Here is a 26,001-nt window from a genome sequence, read left to right as displayed (position 1 = left end):
ATATGTATAAGACATTCAAAAAAGTAACATTTGAACTTTTTAAGGTTAATGCTTAATTATATAATAGTTTTGATAGTTTACACTACATTGGATTGCTAAAAAAGTCAATTTCAAACTAAGCACTTTGGTAACTTTCTGCCAAATTCAGTGAGTTCCCAGAACATTGTGGTATTTTCTGGCTGAATATTTACTGTCGGGAAAATGTGATCAGCATCTATCACTGTGCTTTCAAGTGGATCTCCCAGCTTCGTTAGAATTTGTATAGACTTAAAGCATCTACCACTGTAATGGCAGAAGTTTTTTAATCTTAGGAAGAGCTAAAGGTGTCTGAACTAAACTGTTTCAGAGAATCATTTCCTCCTTTAATCCTAAAAGAAACTTTCTGCATTGATGCTTCTTTAGTGTAAATCCATTATTCCATTCATGTCGTGCACAACATGATATACAATTTAGGTTCAGTTTCCTGAGTTAGGAGAGGAGAAATTCTTGTACCTTTAATTCAAAATACTGTCTTTTTATAGATCACTACCATATTAAGATCAACAATTATGCATTTGATCAGAATTCTTATATCTTTTTCTTATATGACTTTTTCAGCATGGTGAATCAGTTGTCTAGTAATTTTTTTGTACTTAGGATGAGTTCCTCAGTGACTTCAGAAATTCTCACACAACTTCCCTTAGTATCATGGATTTGAACCTGAAAAGATAGTGGGGGGTTGACTGACGAATCACATGAACAGGTTCACCTTTAAAACTCTAACTGGGATCTAGAAAATGCAGGAGTGCCTTTCTTGGAGTATCAGAGCCCAGCAGTCTTGGACAGAGAAGGCAAGCCCGACATAGAAATGCAATTTGAGGTATGCTCTTCGGTTTGATGCATCAGCTCTAAGGATTGTCAGCACTAGAGGACGAGGCTGTTCACAGTGTTCTTTATATGAACACTAATTGTGAATTGTAGCAAGGGGCAGAGGAAAGGAAAATGTACCAAACAGAAAAACGTAATTGAAAAATCACATTTTTGTTCCAATCTAGGAGAATATAACTTGGGAAAAAAAGTATGTATAATCTCACTGTAGGAAAGGGAAGACCTGCTCTAAGCGTTCGCATTCTTGCTCTCTGCTAACAAGATTCTGTCAATTTGAGTGGACAAGGAAGGTTGACTAAAAGTATCTTACCCTAATGCTTCATCTCATCAGGGCAGTTCTGAAAATGTTGTTGTAACATGTTGCATTAGTCCTCTGTAAGGAACAACTTGCTGTGCAGATGCATTACAGTGCAAAGTACTGACTCTGCTTAGCTAACATACTGTTTTCTTCTCACTGTGTTTTCATCTCAGTGCACTGATAGTTAGTAGCCAGTGTTACACATCTGGCTCTCTGCTCATTAAACTGAAGAATGTTCCTGCAGTGTGCCAGGGTGATACCCATCCTCATAGGTGAGAGAGGCCATTACAATAGCACATGTGATGCCTAAGTTCCAATTAATTTCTATTCTGAGCTCTGAAGTGAGTCTCAACTGATACGTAGTTTTTTCTGCAGAGACAAGTCTCCCAGCTTTCATATTTCACCACAGTTCATTTCAGTAGAACTTGCTAAACTATACAAGCCAGTCTTCACCAAAAAATAAACATAATTAATGAAGCTGTTAGGATTGCTAAAAATGTGAACATCAAAAATATTGAAGGTTTTAGACACAGTAAAAATGAGAAATGGCAACTGAGATTTGAAGAAGTGACAAAGCTGAAGAAACCACAACATGTGGTGAGAATCAATTACTTAAATTAATGAAATTGTGGAATGATGGCTTGTGCCAAAAATGCATAAACAAAGGGAAAGTGTGCCGGAATGCTTCCTGTGGCCTGCTGTTGTGGCTCTGTTGATCAGATGCACTATTGTTTCTGAAATGAAGGCATAATTTGAAGGTATCAATGGCTCAAGTTTTACAAGCAAGTTTTGCATGATTGGGCTTCGTACCTGCATTATTACTTCGTTTTAAAAACCAAAACAGTTTTAAAGGAGTAAGGCTTGGACCTCTCTTCTGTGAAGTATCAGTTGATAAGTCAATGTCCCAGGTATGGGACTTGTACAGCGATAGCACCCAGAATACAACTGTAACTCAAGCAGAGTTTTCAGGATGTGGATGTGTCCAGAAGTGATTAATATCCATGGTAGTTTGTGGTAGCTCCTGTAGGAAGCTACAGGCCAGTTACTCCTCAGTCACCAGCCCTGGGAAATCAGCATCTGGTGATCATTGGGCTGCTCGTGGTGCTTGAAACATTCCGGTGCACACAGAAGCAGATGTGTGCCGAGTGTGAGATCTAAAAGCCTTTCACTGAGAGTAAATCCCAGTATTCATTTAATGTGGCATTTACTGTAGCAGCATATAGTGGTGACATTATAGAGGTAAATTAGCAACTTTTCACTGGCAAGCTGTATTTTTTAAGCCACTGTAGCCATCACAGGTTGTTTTTGCAGGTTCTGTAAGTTTTATATATATTTTACTTCAAGATCTTAGTGTTAACTATGAAGATTGATTCTATTATTGACTTTATTGTGCTCAAAAGCATATGCATTTCCCTTCTTGCAATTCATAAATATAGTACAAGGAACATTTTCACTTTTAATCTTCAGGGTATTAAGTCTTTCAGATGTGGTTGTTGAAGCCTTTATTCCCAACCACTTAAAGCTCAGACAAAATTTACAGCTGTTTCAGAAGTGTTTGGCTGCACATTTGGTTGCAGGCAACACATGTAAGCATCCTAGATCAGCAACAGCATGTTGAGAACTTGACTTTTCTTTCTGTCTGTATTCCCATTCTCTTGCTTCACTGCTGCAAGGCTACAAGATGTTACCCGTGACTGCATCACATTTGAAAAATAAACAGAGCCAAGCTTGCCCACACATGGGAACAATCACCTGTGGGCAGATCTGCCAGTCTTATGGTGCTTATAGTACCCTTCCAATATCCAGGTGATGCAGAGGTATTTGTATTATGTATCCGTAAAACGAATGGTTTTAAAACTTTGCAATGTTCCTGACACTCACTGTGAGTTGGGTTAAATGTTTTAACATCTGACTGAAAGAAGAATGGCAGCTTGTTATTTCTGTGACACTCTGAGAACATAGTCATGTTATCTTTCAGTGCAGGAGGAGATAGCATGTGCCCCTAATGTATGTATGTTTGCAAGCTGAGAAGTTTAGTCTGCTGTTAATGTTATCGCTGCTGTATCCTGAAATAGAAGACTGCAGGCAGATTGGATTGTGTTGGAGAATGGTAACCATAATAACCAATAACAATCTGCAAATGATAAGCAGCTTTAGTGTTTAAAAATAAAATTTAAATAGCATTCCAGTAGTTCCATGAGCATAGTTTCAGATTTTATTTTATTACTCATTCATTTTAAGCTTGTTTTTGAGATTTAAGAAGTGACAATCTTAAAGAAGTGTTTCATTATTGCATCTTGATTTAGTTGACATGTGTTTATTATATACCTAAATTAAGTCTCATAGAACAAAATGTTACTTGTCAACCCTCTTTCAGATGTACGCCATCTGTAAAAGAGAATTGTCATCGTTCTAAATAATGTATGGAATTTTATGGAAGGAGATGGAGTTTGATTTTATGGCTAGATGTAAACCAGTACATTCAGAAAAGAAATAAAAAGTCAGCTGGAGATGACCACAGAGCATCTTGATGGTTTGGAATCTGCACCATGTTCTGGGATGCTGCCCAACACTTACGCTGATTTGAAAATTAAAACAAACAAACAAAAAAAACCTTTAACTTGATCCAAAACATGCTGTTTTTTGGGGGGTGATTGAAAAAGAAAAGTGTCATTCAAAAGAAGCAAATGAGGATGTCCAAATCATGTCCTTGCCCCTCCATCTTCCTTTCCTCCCCCAAGCATACAGATAGGGCTGTTTAACAGGAGTCTGGGAAACTCAAATTACTTACCTGTCTTGGAAGTATATGAGCAGCACAGTGCTATGATGAAGCTGTTAACTATTCTGGGTTAACTTGCTTTTTGTCTCCTTTGCTGAGACAGCCTTACCGTTTTCATAAAATGCTTGGATGTTTCTTAGGACACAGAGTCTTATTTCCCAGTTAACTGCTGAAACTGCAGTTGAGACCATACAGCTTCCAGAGGCATAACAATGGCAATGAGAAGAATTGGAAAAAAAACACTTTTCATAATGTGCTGATGTTCAGAGGAGCAAGAAGTCCTGGGCTTCAGATCCTACCTGCAGCTCTTTCAGGGCAATGACACGCCTGGAGGTATAAGCAAACCACATTTTATGCTGCTGTAACTGTGGTACCTACAGTTATCCTGACCACCATCAGAGAAAATCAGTAGGAGAACTGAAAATCCTAGGAAAAACTGAAAAATTACTTGATAATCATAATTTTCCCATTTAAATAACAGTGTTAAGCAATTATTTAGTGCTTTAATTTAAATGAATTTTATTTAATTTATAATAGTTTGAATGTTAGGTAGTTTAAAGCCGAATAGCTCCTGCTGTTTGGTCCTGTCTGTAAAAAGCGACAAGTTCTTCAGAGGTTTTTTTGCCACAGATAAATGAAAATAGAAGCGTTGCTGAAGTTCCCTTAAGAATGAAACACTCCTGTTTACCGGAGAAAATTCTTGTTGCTAGCTGTGCAAAATAGAGTTACAAGCTGTTGACATTCCTCTCTGGGATTTTAATTTGAATCTGAATTAGTTAAGAGAGAGTCAATTGCTTTCTGTTTCAGTTCCTGAAGAAAGAAATATTGTTACTGTTGGATTCAAGCTGAAAGATTCTTGTTTATCAAAGGATGTCTGTTTAGGCTATTAACCTTGGCAACCATGTCAGCATTTTTTTCCATTTGTTTTCCCAGAGGCACTATGTTGAAGTAGTATGATATACGAAGTTATTTATAGTGTAGACAATTCATAGCTATGCTTGAAAGACATGGGTCAGAGTTTAAATATCAGAGGTAAATGCTATCCTCCTAGTTGATTCGTAAAGTCATTATGCTTAATCTTTATAAATTAAAATGGAGAGATGGAAACACTAAAATATCAATGTGAATCAGGTATTTTTGACAGGAGTTTGTTATGGTTTTACTGCGTGGTTGAGGTAGGAAGGCACCTCTGGAGCTGTCCAGTCACCTGCTCAGAACAAGGCCACCTAGAGCCAGTTGCCAAGGACCATGTCCAGATGGCTTTTGAGCACCTCCAAGGATGGAGACTCCACCACCTCTGTGGGCAGCCTGTGGCAGTCACCCTCACAGTAAAATATTTATAATAGTAACAACAACAAAACAACAACAAAACACCAAACCAAACCCTACCACCACCAAAAAAATGTTTAAATGGAATTTGCTCTGTTTCAATCTATGGCCAATGCTTCCTGTTCTTTCACTGTGAGCCACCGAGAACAGTCTGGCTCTGTCATCTTTACTGCCTCCCATCAGGTGCTATATGTATTAATAGACTTTTGCAAAAGGAACAAAATTTACGGACAGAAACAATCAGAGAAAACAAAGCCCACAAATATTGACACACCTCCATTTGTACCTGCTTGCCTCTGTTGACAGATGTTTATTATTGCTGTTGCTGTCCTCAATTCTACAGATGATGATGGGCTACTCTAACAGTATTTGTATGCAGTAGAAAACTAAAGAAGTTATTTCTTTCGTTCTTGTAATTTACACATGATTTCGGACTGCCGTCTGGACTTTCATGGTCAAGCCTCCAGGGTGCTTTGTTTTGCTTTGGTCTGAAGGCTGGTTCTTAAAGCTCAGACTTCATCAAGTTTGTGTAACTGTGTGATACATCTTCAAGCACAGGTCTGGTGCTGGAAAGTACCAGTGGAGTAGGAGCAATTCCACTCTTAACTTTGTTTCCATCTTCTTTTTCTATAGAGCCATTGCTGTGGTTTTGACACTTTCTATTTTTATCTCAGTTAAGTTACAATTCTAAACTTTGTATCTTGCTGAAGTCTCCATTTCTACAGGTTTTGTAATAGCCCCTATCTGCTTGATCAGCCAGTTCTGCTCAGATAACCCGTCTCAGCATCTCTGTGCTGGTCCTTACCATTCCCCTCAGGTAGCCAGCTGTCCTTGTGCAGGTCCTATTCAAATCCTATTATGTTTCCTGCCTATCATGAATGTTTTTTCCCTAATCTTAATTTATGTCTTCTTGCTTGCTTCTAGTAGGCCACACAGTCACACTGCTTCCTTCCTTGTTCTGCACTATGGTATTCTGCCCTTCCCATTCTCATTACCTTTCCATTCCCATTGCTCAAAAATTCTTTTTTTTTTTTTTTTTTTCAACCTACTTCTCTGTCTCTCCCATTTCCACTTCTGTGCTTTTTCTGTGTGGATCATAACATTCTTGTATGTACTGCCTCACTGCAAGGGTCAGCAGCAGTGACACGCTGTCTGCTCTGTGCTGGCCAGTCCAGTGCCACACTGTGCCATTAGGTGAAGGAAGCATAGCGAAAACCCATTTCTGTCACTTATCTGGGAGTGGAACACAGGTCATCCAGAAGTGCTGTGCTAAGTTTAAGCATGCTTAATAGGAGTGGCATCTTTGCAGACTTTTAACTCTTGAGCCATAAAAACTACATACAGATTTGCTTTGTGGAGCCCTGAGATAGATGTGGGTACCTGTCATGATGTTTCAGTTTAAGAGAGCAATGAGCAATTCAGCTTATTTACTGTCCAAGCTGCCAGACTCTGGCTGCTTGTATTGTCTGTAGTGAGAATTACTTGTGACATGAAAGTCACTTATGGTGACAGTCTGAATAATGCCCTAAGTCTCTGTTGAGTAGATGTGAACTGCAATCCTTGCTGATTTCTTATTCATGCCCAAAGTACAGGAGCTGATAAAACTATTAAAAAAAATCACCATAATTTTTAATACATAGAAGCAGTGTGTTTGCTTTATTCTTGACAGTATGAGCGACATTCCTGCTGATTTTTCTTTTTTTTTTCCAAGTTCGGTTGAGAGACATATCCAAGAAGAGAGCAATCAAGTTATGGCATCCAAATTTCAGTTGCTTACAAGAGATGTATCAGACAAGTGAAGTAATGGGTGAGAACAATAGCTTTGGCTTGTATTGACAGGTGGGGTTTTGTGTTAAAAAAGCTGTGCAATAAAGTTTAGGCAATAAATTAACAAGTATGTGTAACCACACGCACTCAGCATCAATAATGGCAACCGATTTGGACAAGGGATTATAACATTCCGCTTGTGTTTCCTTACGTCCGCTATTTACCTCCGTGCTGGAATAGTGCATATTTTTATTTACTTTCTGGGAACACAATATTATGATATTAGTTGTTTGAAGCATACTTTGCAATTGATATAATGTGAAGTGACCACTTTGGCTGCTATTTAAACTAGTGCTATTTTGTAAACATATGGTTGGAAGTGAAATTAATGACTTCTGATTTCTGATTTGCTCTTTCCAAGAGTATATAGCTTGGTTTTAACTCTGCTTGTGAATACGTACAAGAACTTTAAAAACCCAGACTCAGGAGTCACATCAGACATAATCAACAGTGTATCAAAGGTCTTTCTTGATAGAGAAGGCAGATTGAGAGATGAATAACCTACTAACTCACACAAAGTAACAGATAGTCAAGACAAGATGTATTTAAGATAAGCAGTAGGAGGAACAGGGAGGATGTTTACAATGTATTTGAACGGCTTCATTTGGCAGTTTTGTTAGGAAAGAGGTCTTGTGCTCTTTCCCGTGAAAGAGAGGCAGGTGGGTAATACAAACTGGTTTTCAGTGCTATGTGCGTTCATGATATTTAAATGACATATCTTGCCATGACATGTGTATATTATGTTAACACAATTATAGACATAGACATGACAGTCATGTCTTCATGACATGACATATTCCATAAATTTCCCTAGAGTTTAAGTACAGTTCTGATTATGAATTATAGTGATAGCAGCAATGTGAACTGTAAGGAATTTAGAGGGCTGAGCAGAGAGGGTTTCTGTGTCCTGTTTCAAAGCTTTTTCCATCAGGGTTGTGTTACTTGATACTAGCCTGTGGCTTCTTCCCTAGCTTGTGAAGGACAGCCTTTTGAGGAGGGCAGTATCTGTGTATGCCTGGATTACTTTATGCTGTATTCCTAAACCATCTTCAATCATAACATCATAGAATAGCTAGCTCCATTTAAATATTAGACTGGGAATGATGTTGGTGAGTTAGACTTCCAAGTCTTCTACTGTTCTGCATTTTATCCCACTCTTTGGCTGCTTTTACTCTTCTCACCTGGTCTACCTGGACTGGAAGTTGGCCAGGACCAAGGTAGGGCCTAGGGCTCTCCTGTCATGGCATGGCATCCTATGTTGGGTCCGTTTCCTGGGCTGTGGAGGTGGTGGGTATAACTTTCCTGTAACCGGAGCGCCCTCATGTTAAAGTTGTGCTGTGTAGTCCTAGAAGGAAGCAATGGAGTGAGTGAAACATAGCAACAGAAAACTGTCCTGGACTGACCATTATTTCTCAATAGAGGTGGGTGGTGAGATAGCTCCGTGGATTTTGCAGAGCTACCAGAGGAGTAAGGGATACATTTGTGAAGTGCGATTGTGAGCTCCTTCTGACCCCCTCCAAGTTCAACTGGTTGTGCTTGTTCGCGCTTTACCGGACCGCTTCACCCTCTGCCTCTGGGCGATCCGCTCGCAGCTCCCAGCACGATCCCGATCCCGGCCCCGTCCTGCCGTGCTCCCGCCGCTGCCCGTTCCGACCCCGCTTCTCCCGCAGCCAATCAGGGCAGAGCCAGCAGAACGTGACGCGGAGCAGGAGCCTGAATGAGCGGCTGGGCCCCGCGCGGAGCTGACAGCCCGGCCCTGCAGCCGGACGGGCGAGGGGGGGCTGCTGCTGCCGCTGCTCCGCTGCCTTCCTCCTCTTTCTCCTTTGCCTCTTTCCCTCTGTCCCATCCTTCTTTCCCTCCCTCCTCTCCGCCTGGGGAGTTCCGTCTTCGGGGCAGCTTGCCGGACCGTCGTTTCCTCGGCCCTTTGCAGCAAGGGGTTTTCTTTTCGTGCCCGAAAACAGCACTTAAAGAGCGGTTTGAGCGTGGGAAAGGCGCGCTGGGACTGTATCGCGGCGCTGAAGCCCGCCGGGCTGGAAAGCAAGAAGTTGAAGATGCAGTCAAAGACCTTACTTTAGGCGGTCCGGGCGCGCTGGACGTCTAGCGTCAGGCTGTGGAGGTGTAGCTATGTACCTTTTTGGCAGTGAGGATTACGAAGTGGTAAGATTGAAACTAAAGATTTTAATTTTTTAAAATAATATTTGCTTTTAATATCCCTCAGAGTTTATCAGTCAGCTTTCAGTTTGTCGGAGCTGTTCTTTCCATTGTTGAACTTTAGTACTCACCAGTTCTACTGCTTCTAAAATCACATTTTTCTGCAAGCTCTTCAAGTGGTGAGATACTGTTTGCTAGACAAAATAGGATTTACTTTCCTTGTCATGTTATAGCACTGTGGTGATACTGAAAATATTGACTGTTATGAGGCAATTCAGACTAAGCAAAACCATGCTTCCAAATAATTCAGATTTTGCCTCATATTTTGTAATGTAGATGGACTACAAGGAAGGAGCTTATGGGACTGCCCGTAATTGTATGTTTGTGGGGATGTTGCCAAACCATTTCTTTTGTACAGTTCAAAGCATGTCATTGTAATGTAATGTAGTGTCCATCAAAAGAGTTAGCTTAAAAAACAAAACAAAACCCCCAACATGCTAACATGTTCTGTCACTTTCTATCAAGTATTTGTGTAAAACAACATTTGAAGTAAGTTGATGGTGTCAGAGAAGACGAGAAGAAAACCGCTAATAACTCCGTGCTGTTGCATGGCATTGGTATTCGACAGAAGAGTTTGTGATTGTTCAGCCTGGGGCTCAAGCACTCAGCTATAAGGAAAAGGGATGAATTCTTGCACCCACACACCACTTGTGACAGAGTCAAGACCCAAGGAGCTTTGTGGAAAAACAGTGAGACTGAAAAACGTGTGTATGAACTCTACCATAGGGCATCCAAATTCATTTCACATGTTGAAAAGTGGCGCATTCTTTGCATATAACTGGCAATTGCAAATGTTTTGTTTTGATTATTGAAGTTGCTCTTTGAAGTATGAAAGCGCCTTTTATGGCAGTCTGGGTTCTACAACACATTTAAAGGAATTAATTTAGTTATTTTGGATTTTTTCCTCCATTTTCCTTTTTTTTTTTTTTTTTTTATAATTCCAGCCAGACGTGTTTTGGAGATGCAGGAAATGTAGAAGTTGTTTTTGAGGAAGATAATTTAAATGCAGCTGTCTGCACATTAAACTCATTTGTGTGTGCGACTTGCACAAACTTCCACAAACCAAGCAAGGCAACTGAAAAGAACTTAGTTTCTCCAAAGCAGTAAACAATATGGCATAGTAGTAAATAGGTGATGGATTGATTACTTGTTTATAAAGCTGACAAGCCAAAGACAGTTTCCAACTTTAAAGGTCTTAGTGGGCTGATTTCTTTTTTAACTAGTTACATCTTTGTAGATCTTTGTAAAGGATTGCAAAGCTCTCTCACTAGGTTTTTGCCCAATCTCTACATTTCATTGTACCCTGTGTAGTTACTTACTAGTTTATACAGAGAATGAAGCTCTGGGTCTGAAATTTTTAGGTACCTTAGAAATAACCTAGATGACTGAAGAGAGTGGTGTTAGGGTTTCAGACTCCAATGTATCTCTCAATCTCTTTTCTTGATGTTGATTTAGCTTTTAAAAAGTATCAAAGTATTCTGTGTTCCAGAAATTAATGTTTAATACACTTTTCTCAGGCAGGTGGAACGTCTCATTCCAGTCAGCTTTCAACTACATAGTTAAGCAAAGAGAAATAACATCAATAGAAAAAGTAAGAAGTCCACCATAAATTGTGTGGGTTTGTTGGTTTTTTTAATTTTCATTTTAGTCCTCCTTTTCTTTTTTCTTCTTTGATATCTCTAGAGGTCCCTGAAACTGAGGTGCTGTAATCCATTCAAACAAGTGTTTTGTTAAGTCCAACCCAAAATATCATTTGGGTTTTTATTTCTTATTTTTTTTTAAATCAAGATAGTTCAGAGAAAATATGGATGCACTTTTTAGGTGTTATTTTGGCAACCAGACTTGCAAGATGTTTGCTTGACTCAGTGATAAAATAGAATAGGTGGCCTACGTAAAGCTTGAAGAATAGTTTTATTGCTCAGTAAAAGCTAGAATCAATGTAAAACTCGTGTCTGTACAGATCTGTAGTCCGTGAAGCCATATGCTCTACGCTGTGGAAAAAGCATTTGTTTTATCTTCCCACACAAACAATTACTTGAGTCACTGAAGGACAAAGTGAGTGAAAAGAGTGACAGTGAAGAATCTCAGGATTTCATGTTAAGTTCCCATTAATTTCAAATAACTTTAAATTAGTTTGAGGCATTCTAGCTATGCATATGAAACTTGATTTTTATCTTAGGTGGGAGGTTACTGATAAAATGAAACAGCGTGATTAGAAAATCTCTTAGAGGAATTCAGTAAAACCTTCTTTAAAAACCCAACCCTTAGAGTAATAGAGAAACATAACTTCATGCGGTCATTGTGTGCATTATGTATGCACCCATATATATCCCCACGAGCACACACACACGTTTGCAGAAATGTTAGTGTCTGAAGTGTTACTGTAACTCTTCTAAGTTTAATAGTGAAAGGCCACAGACTGTTACTACCAGCTTTTGCATGGGGTGTCCTCTTTTGCTTTCTTCTTGTTCCTGTGTTTAAACAAGCCTGTATTATTAGCTTACTCTGAGTGCATAATAATGCACTGATAATCATCTTTTTTATCATCTTCCACAAACTCTTAACTAAACAAAGATGATAATGCTTAAGGATCAGTTATCAACAGACAGTGCTGGGATTTATGACCACTTCAGGTTAAATACAAATAAAAATGTATCATTTCATGACATAATGATAAATCGTGGGGTTTTTTACATCATTAATAAAACCATGTATCTGTGTTATACTCATGTTGGAATGAGTATTTGCTTAATGTTCTGACTTGGGATATTGAGTGTCTTTCACACTGCATTTTAGCAGTTCAGACAGATGCTTGTACCTCTTAAGAGCTGGTGGAATTAACACAGAGGATCTTTTGGGGGGGGCTTAATGCCATATACCTGGAAATGTAGAGGTATTTGATTATAGTTAGCAATTTAATTTAATAAATGTAGAAGAATATAAAAAGCTACAGTCCAGAATCTCATTTGTGGCTGTAACTTGTTTGTGTAGGGATTTTTGTGTTTGTTTGCAAAATAAACCTCTGATAACAGAACAGAATTGGAATAGCTCATCAAAAATTAAGCAGAATGCGAGAGCTCTTTTTCACAGCTACCTGGTTAATTGTACTCTGCATTAATGTCCCAAAGCAAAAGCATCTAAAATTTACTCCCAACAGCTTTTTGGGTTGCTGCATAAGGAATAATGGAAATGTAACATAGTGGTGGCCAGTTTGAGAGGCCTAGCTGGCTCTACTGTGCTTGGCCCAGCAGATCATTTCCCACAGTTGCCAGCCCTCTGCTCCTGATCCCTCAGGTGGACTTTGCCAGGGCCATGGGTACTGGAAATCTCTGGCCACATCCCACCACTGCTGTTTCAGGGACCCTGGCTGTAGATACATGGGTGAGAGCTGATATCACTGACTTGTTTCTAATCAGGGATGGGGGGCACATTGGTGTTTCGGCGCTCCTCTCTCCTGTCAGTCTCTCATGGTAGAAACTGGGCTCTGTTGTAGTAGATTGATCAGACACTGTGATGTTAAGTGTAGGATTATATTATTTCTTTTGAGAACAAACTGATCATTGGGAAGCTCATTTATAGCAGAGTAATTCAGAGGCAGGGAATTTTCCTGATGATGGGTCGTTTAAGGAAAATCATTGAGTTTCATTCACTATTGTATGCAACTTTCAAACTTTCGCGGTCAAGTAGCTGGTCTTAACTTTCTTGAGAAACTCAGAACTTGGCTCTTTCGCTCTTGATAGATTTGTCTCTTTGAAAATATCCTTACAACAAATGAAAAACCTCTTTATAATTCCAGCAAATTGGTTGTGATGTCCAGAGCACATGTTTTGGTTGCCTTGGAAATCCAGCATTTATCACTTGTGTTCTCCAGGCTAAAGTTTTGCAGTTGTCTATTTAAATAAAATCTTTGCTTCCCTTGAGTTTGTTTATGTCCTCTTGCAGGATGGAGCACTTCTTATGGAATATTAAGTGTGACATTGATAGATGCTAGCTATACACATGGCTCCTGCAGGGTAGTGTTATCTTCTAAAAGGTATGAAAGTCTGTCTGCTAAACTTTCAAAGGAGCGGAAGATCTGGAAGCAGTCAAATGACATTCAGGTGTGAGAAGAGTTACTGTTTGAGTACTGCTTGTAAATCAGACAAACCCTGATTCTCTGTGGAGCAGGCACATTGCTGATAGGGTTAATTTTGCTGTGTGAAGGGAAAACCCCACCTATTTTAGAAATACGCTATTTTAAGTCCTAGAAATCAGTAGAGAGAGCACATTGATGTGTTTTCAGTGTTTACTCTGAGTCATCACTACTTACCTTATTTCAGAAACTGAGCAAAGAGAGAAAAGATAATACATTGTTTAAAGTTTGAGAGTCACACATAACTATTTAGCAATAGTATTTTTTATCATACCTTGGATTAATACAGGAACATGTCTAAAAATCATAAATCAGGATTGCTTCTTTGGGAAACTCTCACTTGAATTGTAATTTTCTTATTGCAAGCACTGTTCTGCAAATTACCTGTGGCAGAACACTGTAAAAAATAAATCCTAAGATTTTGAAATGAGTTTTCCTTGTTCCATTTACTTCAATGTAAATGAATAAATTGCACAGCACATGTGAGTGTAACTTGAACAACAGACTTGAAAGATAGGCAAATTAAATTCGGCCTCTGAGGTTTACTTCAGAGCCAGGAGTCCATCCTTGGACAAATCACTTGATGTTTTGCTTCTTTGCCTTTAAATTTTTGGTGATATTTAACTAGTTTCTGGTAAAGATAGATGTTTAGCCTAAAGCTCATAAATTGCTTTGAAAATACCTGCTTTACACATAACAAATGCTAGTATTTGATTAATCTGCAACTGCAAGTGTACATGTATACTAGGAATGGAGTTATTCATGCCTAAAACTGGGTGTTTAGTGACTCTGTGAAATACAGATGTGCTCACATCCAGAGCTGGATGTAGGTAGGTTTGTTAAACAGTGTCTTGGGTTCAGCAGTAGCAGTCATTTTTCTCCTTGGTAGCTGTTGCAGTGCTGTGTTTTGACTTCCAGCCTGGGAACAGAGCTGATAACACTGATGTTTTAGTTTGGCCAAGGACTTTGTGAGCCTCATGCTCTACCAGGGAGGAGGGAAGCCAGGAGGAAGCAGAGACAGGACACCTGACCCAAACTGACCAAAGAGGTATTCCATACCACAGCACGTCATGGCCAGGATGTAACTGGGAATTACCCGGAAGGACACGGGGTCTACTGGGTCGGACTCATTTTTCAGTGGGTGGTATTGTAATCTCTTCCCTCGCTATTTTCTCTTATCATTGTTGTCATTAGTGGTGGTAGCGGTGGTGATTTGTGTTGTACATCGGTTGCTGGACTATTCTTGTCTCAACCTGTGGGAGTTGCATTCTTTCGATTCTCCTCCCCATCCCTCCGGGAGTGGGGAAGGGGGGGAGCCCCCAGGGGGGTGGGGTGGGGTGCGGGCCTCGACTGCTTCCAGCGCGGCACCACTCACTGGGAGTGGGTGCACGAGCTGTCTGGCTGGGTTTAAACCACGACAAACAGTCACCCTTAGCAAGCCTCTTGCTGTAGATTCTCTGTAGCAGCCAAAGCGCAGAAGCAATACATTTTTTCTTTCTTAAATTGGAAATTCTGTATGGTGTCATTCCCCATGACTAGCTCAGAGATGTCTCAGCTGGTTTTTGTGACTTCTGAGTATCTCCATGGAGGGAGACTCCACAGCCTCCCTGGGCAGCCTGTCCCAGTGCTTGCTTACCCTCATAGTGGAAAAAGTTTTCTGATCTTTAGAAGGAACCTCCTGTGTTTCAGCTTGTGCACATTTCCTCTGGTCCTGTCACTGGACACCACTGAGGAGGGCCTGGCTGTGTCCTCTTTGTGTTCTCCCTTCAGGTATACATTAAAAATATCCCACTGCAGCCTCAAGGTTAAACAAACAGTCTTAGCTCTCAGCCTTTTCTCATAGGAGAGACACTTCAGTCCATTAGCCATCTTTGTGGCCCATCACAGGGCTCTCTTCAGTATACCCATCTCTCTTGTACTGAGGAGCCTGGAACTGGACACACTACTCCAGGTGTGGTCTCACCAATGCTGTTTTGTTTGTGTGGGTTTTTTTTTTTTTTTTGTAGCTCGCTCCTTTGCTTCTTGTCTTCATCATCTAGCCCTTAGTAAGTGCTGGTGGAAAAAATCAAGGGGCAGAGATGAGTGGAGACTCATCAATGTGTGCCCTCCACCAAGTTGCTTGAAGTATCTCTGTACCTCTCAGCAGCAGGAAAGAGGGAAGGAAGTCCAGATCAGGTTGCAGGAGTAGTTTATAGGATTATAATTGTGTCAATAACACCAAGTCCTCATAAAATCTTTAAATTGCTTTGTCTTGGTTTAGTTTTTTCCAGGTGAAGGAGCTAAATATGATAACACCACCTACTTCCTGGTGAAGCACCTATCAACCATTCCTGCTAGACAGTCTGCCTCACTGAAGTGAACCAGCACGAGCTTTAAAAAAAAATGCCTGTGATCAGGAATAGTTGGGGTTTTGTTTTCTGTATTGTCATTTTCTTCCCCCTGTGCTCTGGTGAGGCTGCATTTGGAGTACTCTGTTCAGTTCTGGGCTCCCCAGTACAAGAAAGACAAGGAGTTACTGGAGAGGGTCCAGCAGAGGGCTATGAAGATGGCTAGAGGACTGGAGCATCTCTCTTACGAGGAAAGACTGAGGAGCTGGGCCTTTTTAGTCTGGAGAAGTGGCAACTGAGAGTGAAACTTATCACAGCATACAAGTATCTTAAGGGTCGGTGTCAAGAGGATGGGGCCAGACTATTTTCAGTGGTGTCCAGTGACAGGATAAGGGGCAATGGACACAAACTAATCCACAAGAAGTTCTAGCTGAATATGAGGGAAAACTTTACGTTGAGGGTGGCAGAGTACTGGAACAGACTGCCCAGAGAAGTGGATTCTCCTTCTCTGGAGATACTAAAGTTCTGCCTAGATGTGATCCAGTGCAATCTGCTCCAGGTAAACCTGCTTTAGTAGGGAGGTTGGCCTAATGATTTCCAGAGCTTTCATCCAACCTCAACCATTCTGTGATTTACATAGCCGTAGCATAACTAGATATCTTGAATTCCTCTGCACACTTGGATGCTCCATCCCTGGCAGTGTTCAAGGCCAGACTGGACAGAGCCTTGAGTGACATGGTTTAATGTGAGGTGTCCCTGGCCATGGCAGGGGAATTGGAACTAGATGATCTTAAGGTCCTTTCCAACCCTAACTATTCTATGATTCTATGATTCTGTGGTTCCTCTGTGTGTGTCTATTTTTCCAGGCTTTTTAGAATTATTTGCAGCTTGCTCCCTGTAATGCCATATATATTCATACTTTTTATTTAATTAGGTCTCAGGAGACCTATGTAGCTAGAGAAGTCTAGTGGTAAAAGATACTAATGACATGCCTGGTTTAAGACATCAATATATAACTCTCAGGGTGGAGCCATACATGGGAAAGTTGTAGCTGTTTAGAATAAGGTATCTTGAATGTCTCTAGTTACAGAAATGGGACTTGCATATGCCATGCATAAATATGGTACAAGAAAATTCCAGATCTTGCAGGGGCCCCAGTGTGGTGCCTCTAACAATAGAGTCACTTTAAATTCTGTTTTTCATTTAAGTATTTGTGACATGCATTTTGATGCATGTGTTGTTTAGTCTGTGGATGTATGTAAGTTAGCAGAAGGGGGGGCAGCAGAGGTAGCAGGAGATGTTTTATGTGAAAAATTGAAAGCATGACTTCCCTTCAGCATATACGAAAAACTAAAGTCAAAAAGGCATGCTCTCACAGTCTGCCATACGTGCCTCCCATCAGTGGTATATGAGATAGCGTCTGGCAGTCCAGGTAGCGCGTTGCTCTCTTCACCTTTCAACACTGTAGTAGTTACAACAGCTTAATTAAGCACTCCTAGCAAGCTGGATGTAGTCCAAGGTCATTTTGGTAGAAACCTTCCACATAGGGAAACCAAGGGCCAAAATCCTGGTTTAGATTATCCGGTCTGAAACTTCTGTAATAATGTCTTCCAGGCACAACTACCTTTTTTCCCCTCCCCCTGTTTTACAGTTCACATTGTGTGTTCATGGCTGATTGGGAATACATTTTTGTTCTCCAATTGGTTATAGTAAGTAGGTCTGGAAAAGGTCAGAAATAGCTGATCAGACTAAACCCATTACTCAGTATTGACTGTCAGGAGATCTATCACAAGAAAAAAAAAATCATTTATATCTTTACTGAAACCATGGGCATCTGTCTTAATGAAGACTTGTCTTCTTTAAATTATAAACAAGTTCTGGGCAACTGGGTTGACTAAATGAAGTGGTTTGTTTACTTATCCTACATGTCTCTTTCCAGATAACAACTTCAGTTGATGAATAAGAATTGCTAAATGCTGGGGATAGTTAGCTAATCCCCCATAGGAGTTTTTTCAGCAAATCTTTTATTTATATAGAAACAGGTAAGGATAGCCATGACAGGCTTGTTTATTATTTTACACATCTACAATCAGATTAATTTCTAAGATTCTGCAGGGAGGAAAATCTAGTGAAAGTTAGGTGTTGTGAGTGCTGTATTATTTAGCTGTTATTGCTGTAACTACAGGACAATAGAAACCGGCAATATTCAAAGCTTTTCCCTGAGAAATGAAAGAATTAAATCCCTGAGAAATTCTCCTGTGCACATTTCGTTGTACATTGTCATTTACAACACAATGTGAATTATATATTTTAATTTAGCAGTGCATAGGACTTCTGGGCATTTAAAATGCTAGAATAACCTACTGTATTTTATGATCTACAATATAGTTTTAGTGTTCTGTTAGATCTTACAAACAAGTCAAATGGAGTTAATAAGTATTGGTTTTAATAGGTTTTTGAGGTTTTTTTAAGGTTTCTGTGTCTTGTTTGAAATATCTTGGCAAATTTTCTGTTAAAAATCTAAGCGTTTGTTTATTGGCACAAGCAAAGCATTGTTGGTGCAGAAATCCAAAAGGAGAGTGTTCCCTACTCAGCTGAGCTCTTGCATCTAAGGGTAGGTAGACCATTACAGGAATTTTAAGCAGAGGGAACAATAGTAGGACAGTTCATAGGAGCAAGGCTGATACATGCGTAGCTATTTATAATGTAAGAATACAATTGTATTCCAAATCTATTCCTTTAAGGGACAACTAAATATGATGTGAAAAATGCCTCTGCATGTCTTTATAAAGTTCATTTGCTTGAAAGTAAATGAGAAACTCATTTTTTCTCTTCACTGGAAGTAATTAAGGGCTTTCAAGTGCAGAAATGGGTTTTACTAAAATTGACCTTGTGCTGAACTTGATACAGTTGTATTCATCTGCTTGTGGAAGCAGCTCAGCAGGCTAATTTTTGAGGCTAAATGTTGTATAACTTCCTAGTTTATTTTCTTAAGATGTTAGATTACTCTTAGAACACCCTTAATTTTTTCTGGTCTAGGACATGAACAAGTAGAATTCTATATAAAGCTGCAAAATTTTCATCAATGGAGATTTTCAAAACTCAACTACAGAAGGCCCAGGGTGATCTAACCTGGCTTTGCTCAGTGCAGTGCCAGGTTCAGGAGACTGGACTAGATGTCCTGTCCTCCAGATTTCCCCTTCCCCACCTGTTGTTTTCTGTGGTTCTATTCAAAGAATACAGGCTGTATAGAAACCTTACTGCACCAAAGTAGAAATCCTCATGTTTTCTAAGTCAAACCTCGCTCTTAGAGTTCTTCATTTTGTCCAGCAATTGCCCAGAATTTGCCGTTGCTGTAGGGTGCCCTGTGTAATTCTGAAATTTTAGGCCTCTAATTCCCTGTGATTCAGTTGCCTTCATCTGCATCCATGTAAATATAGTGATAAAGCTATAAAGTGAAATCTGAAGGACAGAGGCATTAGGTTGTTGCTCAAATATAGTCAACATATGTATTGTATTGTGGTTTACCCCGTATATTTAGGAAAGTTGTGTTCTCTTCCCCTTAATTATCCTGTGGTCTTTCTAAGATGGAATTATTTGTATTGTTTGCTGTAATTCTGTTATTCGTTATATGGACATCCTGGCAAGAGCATGGGTGGCCTTCGGAGATGCTTAAACAAAATCACAAGGCTCATTGTACAAGACTCTAGTACCATATGTGAAATGTTGCTTTCGCTGATTGACATTTCACTAGAACTTAACAGCAAGAAGATACAGTGGTTTTGTTGATTGTGGGTTTGGGTTTTTTTTTTTAATAGTCACCACATAAACGTATCTGCTGATATCAGCTAATAGCTGCTTTGCCTTCTAAGAGTTTTCCCATGCATGCACGAATGTTATCTCTTTCCCTCCTCCCCCTCAGTAATATAGATATCTAAGGAAAAATAAATAATTCTGTTCTGCTATATGTTACTAGTACAAAATAATGTTCTGATCAAGATTTGTATCTGGAGGTTCAGTGGAATTTGCAGGCAAGAGCATCTGGGAAGTGGTCTGGATGGGACCATCCTTAGTGTGCTGAAAGTATAATCCAGCTGATACCCTTTTCCTGATACCATTGCTGTGTCAGCTCAGGAATAAAATATGAACAGTTTCTGTAATCAGATGTCTCCTAGTAAAATACATACATTAAGAAAAACCTCAAACAATCCCAAACACCACAAGTTATGCTGTTTTGCTTAGGGCTATTTTAAATAAACCTGGACATCTGTGTGTGGTGGGAGCAATTAGACCTGACAGTTACACAACATGTTTTGTGGGTCAGCTTGCCTTGTGACAATTGACAGTGTTGTGCCTGCACTTTCCTGGTAGATATTATGACATGAATGAGGTACTATTAAATTCAAATAAGGTCTATTTTAGCATAATCAAAGAGGAAATAAGAAGGAGCTTCTGTTCAGATCATAGGCTATGGTGATTTTGAAAATGAACAAGACTTAAGCATACTGATGCTTTTTCAAATCATAAAAAAGATCCATGCCTGCAGACAACTAGCAGAACATGAGAGGTTATAAAAGAGCATGTTTGTGTTACTGTGCCAACTTCAGCAGCAAACATTTCCTTTTCTTCTGCATGAGGAAAGAAACAATAAGTCATCATTTTTGTTTTACGCATTGTAAACTCAAAAACTTTGAACAGGAAGGGAGATGCTAACTGTGTGAATTACTGCTGATTATAGTTATAATAATTGCTACAGAAGGAGTGAATGGAAGAGAACAGTGCAAATTTAGAGTGAAATTCTGGCTTATTTAAATGAGAGTTTATAATATTTGTAGTAAGTGTTTCAGCCTAACTGAAATCAGTTAAGAATAAATGTAAAATTAAAAAAAAAAAAGAAAAAGTAATAAGTAAGATACTAAATTCCTTTTTTTTTTCAAAGTGAAGATGTACTGGAATGCCATTGAAACCCAGCAGGAATTGAACTTCTTAAAGCATAAAAAGCCCATCTTGGATTTAGTGTTGAGTTCTGACTTTACCCTGGCCAGGGAATCTGGCACTGTATCTCTGGACAATCTTTGAGAGGGTGTGAGCACAAATGCATTTGAATTGTGGTTTAGCAGCATGTAGACAATCTACATGGCTATTCAGTGAGCAATAGGTGTGACCTGGAAAAAATGATGCATCTTGGGTTTCTCTAGAATCTTGTAAATTTTATCTGTCTGTGAATTCTTTGGGGACTGACTTCATGTACGGCAGAATGAACACGAGTGTTGAGTGGTTATAAGCAGAAAAACTAGTTGTGGAATTAGCTCTCTGCTTATATGCTTCAATTTGGAAGCATAGAAGCACTGTGTATTTACAGGCTGTCATGGAAAACTGCATACAGTACAGAGATAGAAGTGGTTAAATATTATAAAAATGTATATAGTCTTAAAAAAAGGCAGAGATTAGATTGATAATTCTTCTTCTAGTGTAAGTGTATAAGCACTGAGGTTTTGGGGTTGGTTTTTTTTTGACAGTGTATTTGTACAATATTTTTCATCTTAGAAAAGATATGTTTCTGCTGTTGTGATCGTCTCTGCTGCTAAACTGGAGTGGCAATAACTAGTAAAAGTTCAGAAATGCTTTTTTGGCCTGCTGTCCATCTCTTACATTCTTTAAATATTTCTGTCATATATTTTTCATATTACTCTCATATTTCTACACTCGAAGCCTTGTCCTTCTTTACTGTTTTGTCATAGGTGCCCCTCTACTGTGTGGTATGGATGTTGCCCATCATCCGTCTACCTACTTTTTGCTGGCTCCTTATTCACTCTTTTCCTTTTTACCTTTAGGAATCTTGTCTGAATAATAATTGCCTTACTAATTAGCACAGAAGCACTCTCAGCAATGTCTTGTTATATTCCTGTCCTCTCAGCAGGAATCTGGTGGTGGTAGTAGTGGAACAGCTGATAAGTTTGGGTGGTAATTTCCCAAGCAGAAAGTGATTCCCTTGTAAACTGGAGGAAATACGACTTTTAACTGAACATAACCAGATGGGTTTAAGGAGAGAATTAATTTCAAACAATGGAGCAGAGAGAAAAAAGCAGACTTTAGCCCGTGCAGTTCCTGAAGAAAACAAATTGTCAGGGACAACATAGCTTTGTTTGTATTTCTTTGGTGGCAGCATGTTTTGAGACCTTAAAGCCTGAAGAACTGGAGTTTCCATTCTTGTGTTATTGTTGCAGGAGACTCCTGTGAGCAGAAACTTGCTAGGGATGTGGCAGAAGTAATCTGTTTATCTGAGGGATTTTACAAAGTTGATTGATCCTGGTGGCACATTAATAATGTTGCTTTACATCAATATGATGTATTGCTTGTCTTAATTTTTTTGAATGAGTTGACTACTGTAGAGCACATCTCTTAATACAGGTTTGCCCAAGGTGTACATTGGCTCTTTTTTAAGAAGAATTCTATTATCTTCCCAAAGTTGCAGATTCTTTTGAAATTCTGGACTCCCAAGTCTTACATGAGCCCCCCAGCATCTATGGGAGGTTGTCAAAAGCATAGAGCCAGGCTCCTATGAGGTTCATGGTGGGAGAGCAAGAGGCAAACACTGGACATTCAAAAAAAGAGAGGTTCATATTGGATATAAGAAAAAACTTCTTCACTGCGAGAATACTCTGTCAGTGTGATGGGTTTTCCCAGAGAGGTTCTGTCCTTCAAGGTTTTAAAAAGCCAACTTAATAAAGTCCTGAACCAAGCTGGTTTTGGTCTCACAGCTTGAGCAGCATGTTGGACTAAAGACTTTCTGAGCCCCCTTACTGCCTGAACTACCTTGTGGTCCTGAGAACAAGATGTGTTAACTCGTCATAGCTCTGGCACAGGAGAGAGTTTATGCAGATATTGTAGTCCTCAGCTATCCTTTCTTAAGATTTTGGATTTATCAGCAAACAAAACATGTATTTGCTGTCAATATTGTGTATTGCAGCAATAAATGAAAGAGCAACCTGGTCCAAAATTTGGTGTTTACTCTAGAGGAGGAAATGGCTTAGCAAGGGATATGGTGTAGTTTTCTCTCCCGACCCAGGCAAAGTCTGCTCTGAATCAGAAAGGAGTCTGCTCCTGATGTTTCTTTTAAGTCTTAACAAAAAACCCAACAACCCAGAAAATGTTTGGTCTTCTAGGCTGCAGTAATTTAAAAAACCTGAGTTCACTTATTATCCTGGAAAGGGGCTGTACCAAGCTTTGAATGTTACAGGACACAAAAAATATGCCAGGATTGAGTTATGAAATTTCACAACACCATGTGCTGCTTTTATGATTTCCTTGAAGTTTTTTATTGCAGTTCGTTTATATTTTATTCTCTTTCAGTTTAGCATCTAATCATTGTTACCATCTTCAGTAGCAGGCACATTTCTGGTTCCAGGTTGCCTAAAATACATACTTCTGTTCTAACCCTCCCATCTTTATTTAAGCAGTTATATCTCAGTAGTGCTAATATAAATCCTTATTATGAGATCTGTTTTAGCTGTAAAAAAATATATTTAGATTTATTCATTATTAGAGATTATATCCTATCAGATGGTTTCCTACAACCTTTTACTAACTTGTTTTGTTTTGGAAATGAGTGTTGCATAAACTCTTGAAGATGGAAAACAGGTTCAGTAACATACAGAGACTTCAGTCTCGCTTCTTAGTAGTTCTCTAACAGTGCAATAGGAACGATTCCTGAGTGAAGAACCACAAACTCTACCTTGCTTTCCCACTATCAGAAAGCAGTTTGTGGAGCCATACAAGCAGTGGCAGCCACATGGATTGGGATGGGAGAATCAGGTATGCAGTTCTTGCTTTAGCTTGCTTTAGCTTCTCACCCTTGGTTGAAGATTACACACACTGCACACTTGATATCCTCACCCTCTCTGTGTGGATGCACTACGTTAGGTATCTCTTAAGAGTCAAATCTAAAAGAGCCAATGGATTTGAGCAGTTGACATCATGCAGTGTGTGCATTCACTACTATATTTTAATTTTACAACAAAAACTGCTGGAGAGAGAGAATTTTTCAAGACTCTTATTTTGACATATGATAGATAAAAGGGACAAAAGGCCTTTCCAGAGACTTTTCCATTGATGCGATAAAAGTATTATTAGATTGTTGTATTCCTGACACCAGATGAGAATAATTGAAATATCTAAACGGTGTAAGGAGCCTCATCCTCTTGAGAAAATTGCAAGTAGTTTGCTTTGATTTATGCTAGACCTGGGGGATAAGTAGTGGGTATAAAGAAACAGTCCTGGTGTTTTTCCAGCAGTGTACGTGAGGATGAAGGCTGGAACAAAGATATAACACCTGAAACCACAAGGAGTCATGTGGCGATACCATTGAAAACTGAGCTTACATTTAGCTCACTTACAAGTATTTGTGTGTTTTATGTAGTGTTTTTATCCTGAAGTAAATGGTGCCATGCAGTGTGAAAGCTGCTTGGTGTTTCTGGCAGTATCAGAGGCTGCAGATGCTTAAAGGGTGATTGTGCCTGCCAGAGATACCTGGGCTGAGTCACAGAGGAACCGCTGTTTGACAAGCTTGAGCTTTCAGTGAGCCTGGCTGGCTCAGCTCAGGGAAATTTAATTAATTAATTAGTCTTCACTGTGTGTAACTTAACAAAGGTGTTGATAAGAAAAGCTCTCCTAATCTAATCAATGAGCAATTTGCTGTGCTTTATGTCATGACAGTCATTGATTGCTGTTAACAAAAGATCATGACTAGAAAATCAAGAATTCAGTAGTGGAGGATGGGCCGGAAAATAAACTTTTCAGAGGTTGAAAAATATAGACAACTTGTGTATGACAGCAGTTTTTACAGGGTACATGCTTGCCAAACTAACTCATGAAGACAAATGGGGAAAAAGATAATTATTATTTAAACAGATGAGTGCTATGTTTACAGTGTAGAAATGAAGGGTAGCAAGTGAAAATATGCATTAGAGCAGTTGTTACATTTTCAAGAGTAAAATAGGGAAGACTTGACTGTATGTGCTTAACCTCGATATTTTTAACAAGTTAAAAAAAAAAAAAACAAAAGCAGAAACACCCGCAAACATTCCGTTTATTACCCGGAGTAGATTAAAAAATGTTACATTCGAAAACAGCCAGGGGTTGTACATTTAGGGATAATTTGGAAGAAAAAAATACAAAGAATTATTTTTTTTTCCTTTGAAATTCTACATTGCTAACTGAATTTCATGCTAAATTTTCAAGGAAGTTATTTTTAAGTATGCAGAAAATCTTAATGACTTGAACCAAAATCCCAGATAAAAATACACTGAAGATCTGGAACAGAGAATCTAAATTGGCACTTTTAACTGAGCTGAGACAAATTGAGATGATGGTTGCCATGCTTTCCTTCAGATTCATTCCTTTTCTAGTTGTCTGTTTCCTTGTTGTCATCCCAGATGTGTTTTCCATTTTTCCTCTTTTTAATTAAGCCCTTCTGGTTGACCCAATCTTTGTCTTTCTCTCTGTGCTCTGGTATCAGCACATAGCATTTTATATTCTAAATTCTTTTTTTCTGCAATTTTAAATACTTCCTTTGTGATATCTGCTGTTGATTAACTAATATTGTCAAAAACGATATTGTCATTTTTCCTGAAAACCTTTGATATTTACCCTTCTGTCCCAGTAAACACCACACCACAGGTCAGCTTGTTGTTAGTAATAATTCTGATTTACCTTTGCCTAAGGGCTTAAATATAGAATCAAGTTACCAGAGCTTTAAAAAGTTACCATGAATCAACCAAGTTTTTGTTAATACCCATGTGTGTACTGACAGTCTGAGACAAAAAAGAGATGATTCAGGTTCATGCAGCTTGCAATCATTTCCTTAGCGTATTTTAATTCCTTTGACACCTGTCTCTGAGTTGTTCCACTGGCAACGTCTTAGCTCTGTCATTGCTTTGACTTTTCCTTACAGCGCAAAATCATCAATAATTTAATGCCATCCTTTAGGTCCAATTAATTGTCTTGAAAAATCAAATCCCTTTTTTCTTTATTTTGTGGGATTTTTTTTAATTTTATTTTAAAATTCTCAATAATGTGATTGTATTGTTGTTAAAGCATAGGAGACCTTCGTTTATTCCTGTCATTGCCCTCTTCCTCAAAAGCACTTGTTCAAATTTCTTAAGTGCGAGAATCTCTGTCAGAATATACAGAGCTACCAGATTATCCTCCTTCAGAGGCTTTCACAGAACTA

At 39.1% G+C, this 26,001-nt stretch overlaps 1 protein-coding gene across 8 annotated transcripts in view; it reads left to right on the top strand.

The window, feature by feature from the left end:
* The window catches only part of CACNB2 (calcium voltage-gated channel auxiliary subunit beta 2), a 249,802-nt gene that overhangs the window by 129,220 nt on the left and 94,581 nt on the right, over positions 1–26,001 (top strand). Inside the window, exon 1 of one of the 8 annotated variants that reach the window (XM_061352064.1) lies at positions 771–859. The exons of 6 other annotated variants lie outside the window; for them this stretch is intronic. In XM_061352064.1, coding sequence (XP_061208048.1) covers positions 848–859 — 12 coding nt within the window. In that variant the 5' untranslated portion in view covers positions 771–847. Of the gene's footprint in view, positions 1–770; positions 860–8,886; positions 9,258–26,001 lie in introns of those variants that run through there. One more of the 8 variants, XM_061352044.1, reaches the window with a different exon arrangement.

Source organism: Neopsephotus bourkii, unplaced genomic scaffold (genome assembly GCF_033783945.1).
Source record: "Neopsephotus bourkii isolate Nb327-2 ecotype Australia unplaced genomic scaffold, CSIRO-AGI_Nbou_v1 NB_53, whole genome shotgun sequence".
In the NCBI taxonomy this organism is placed as follows: domain Eukaryota; kingdom Metazoa; phylum Chordata; class Aves; order Psittaciformes; family Psittacidae; genus Neopsephotus; species Neopsephotus bourkii.
Note: the sequence above shows the minus strand (reverse complement) of the source record. Positions and strands in the feature narration are given on the sequence as shown.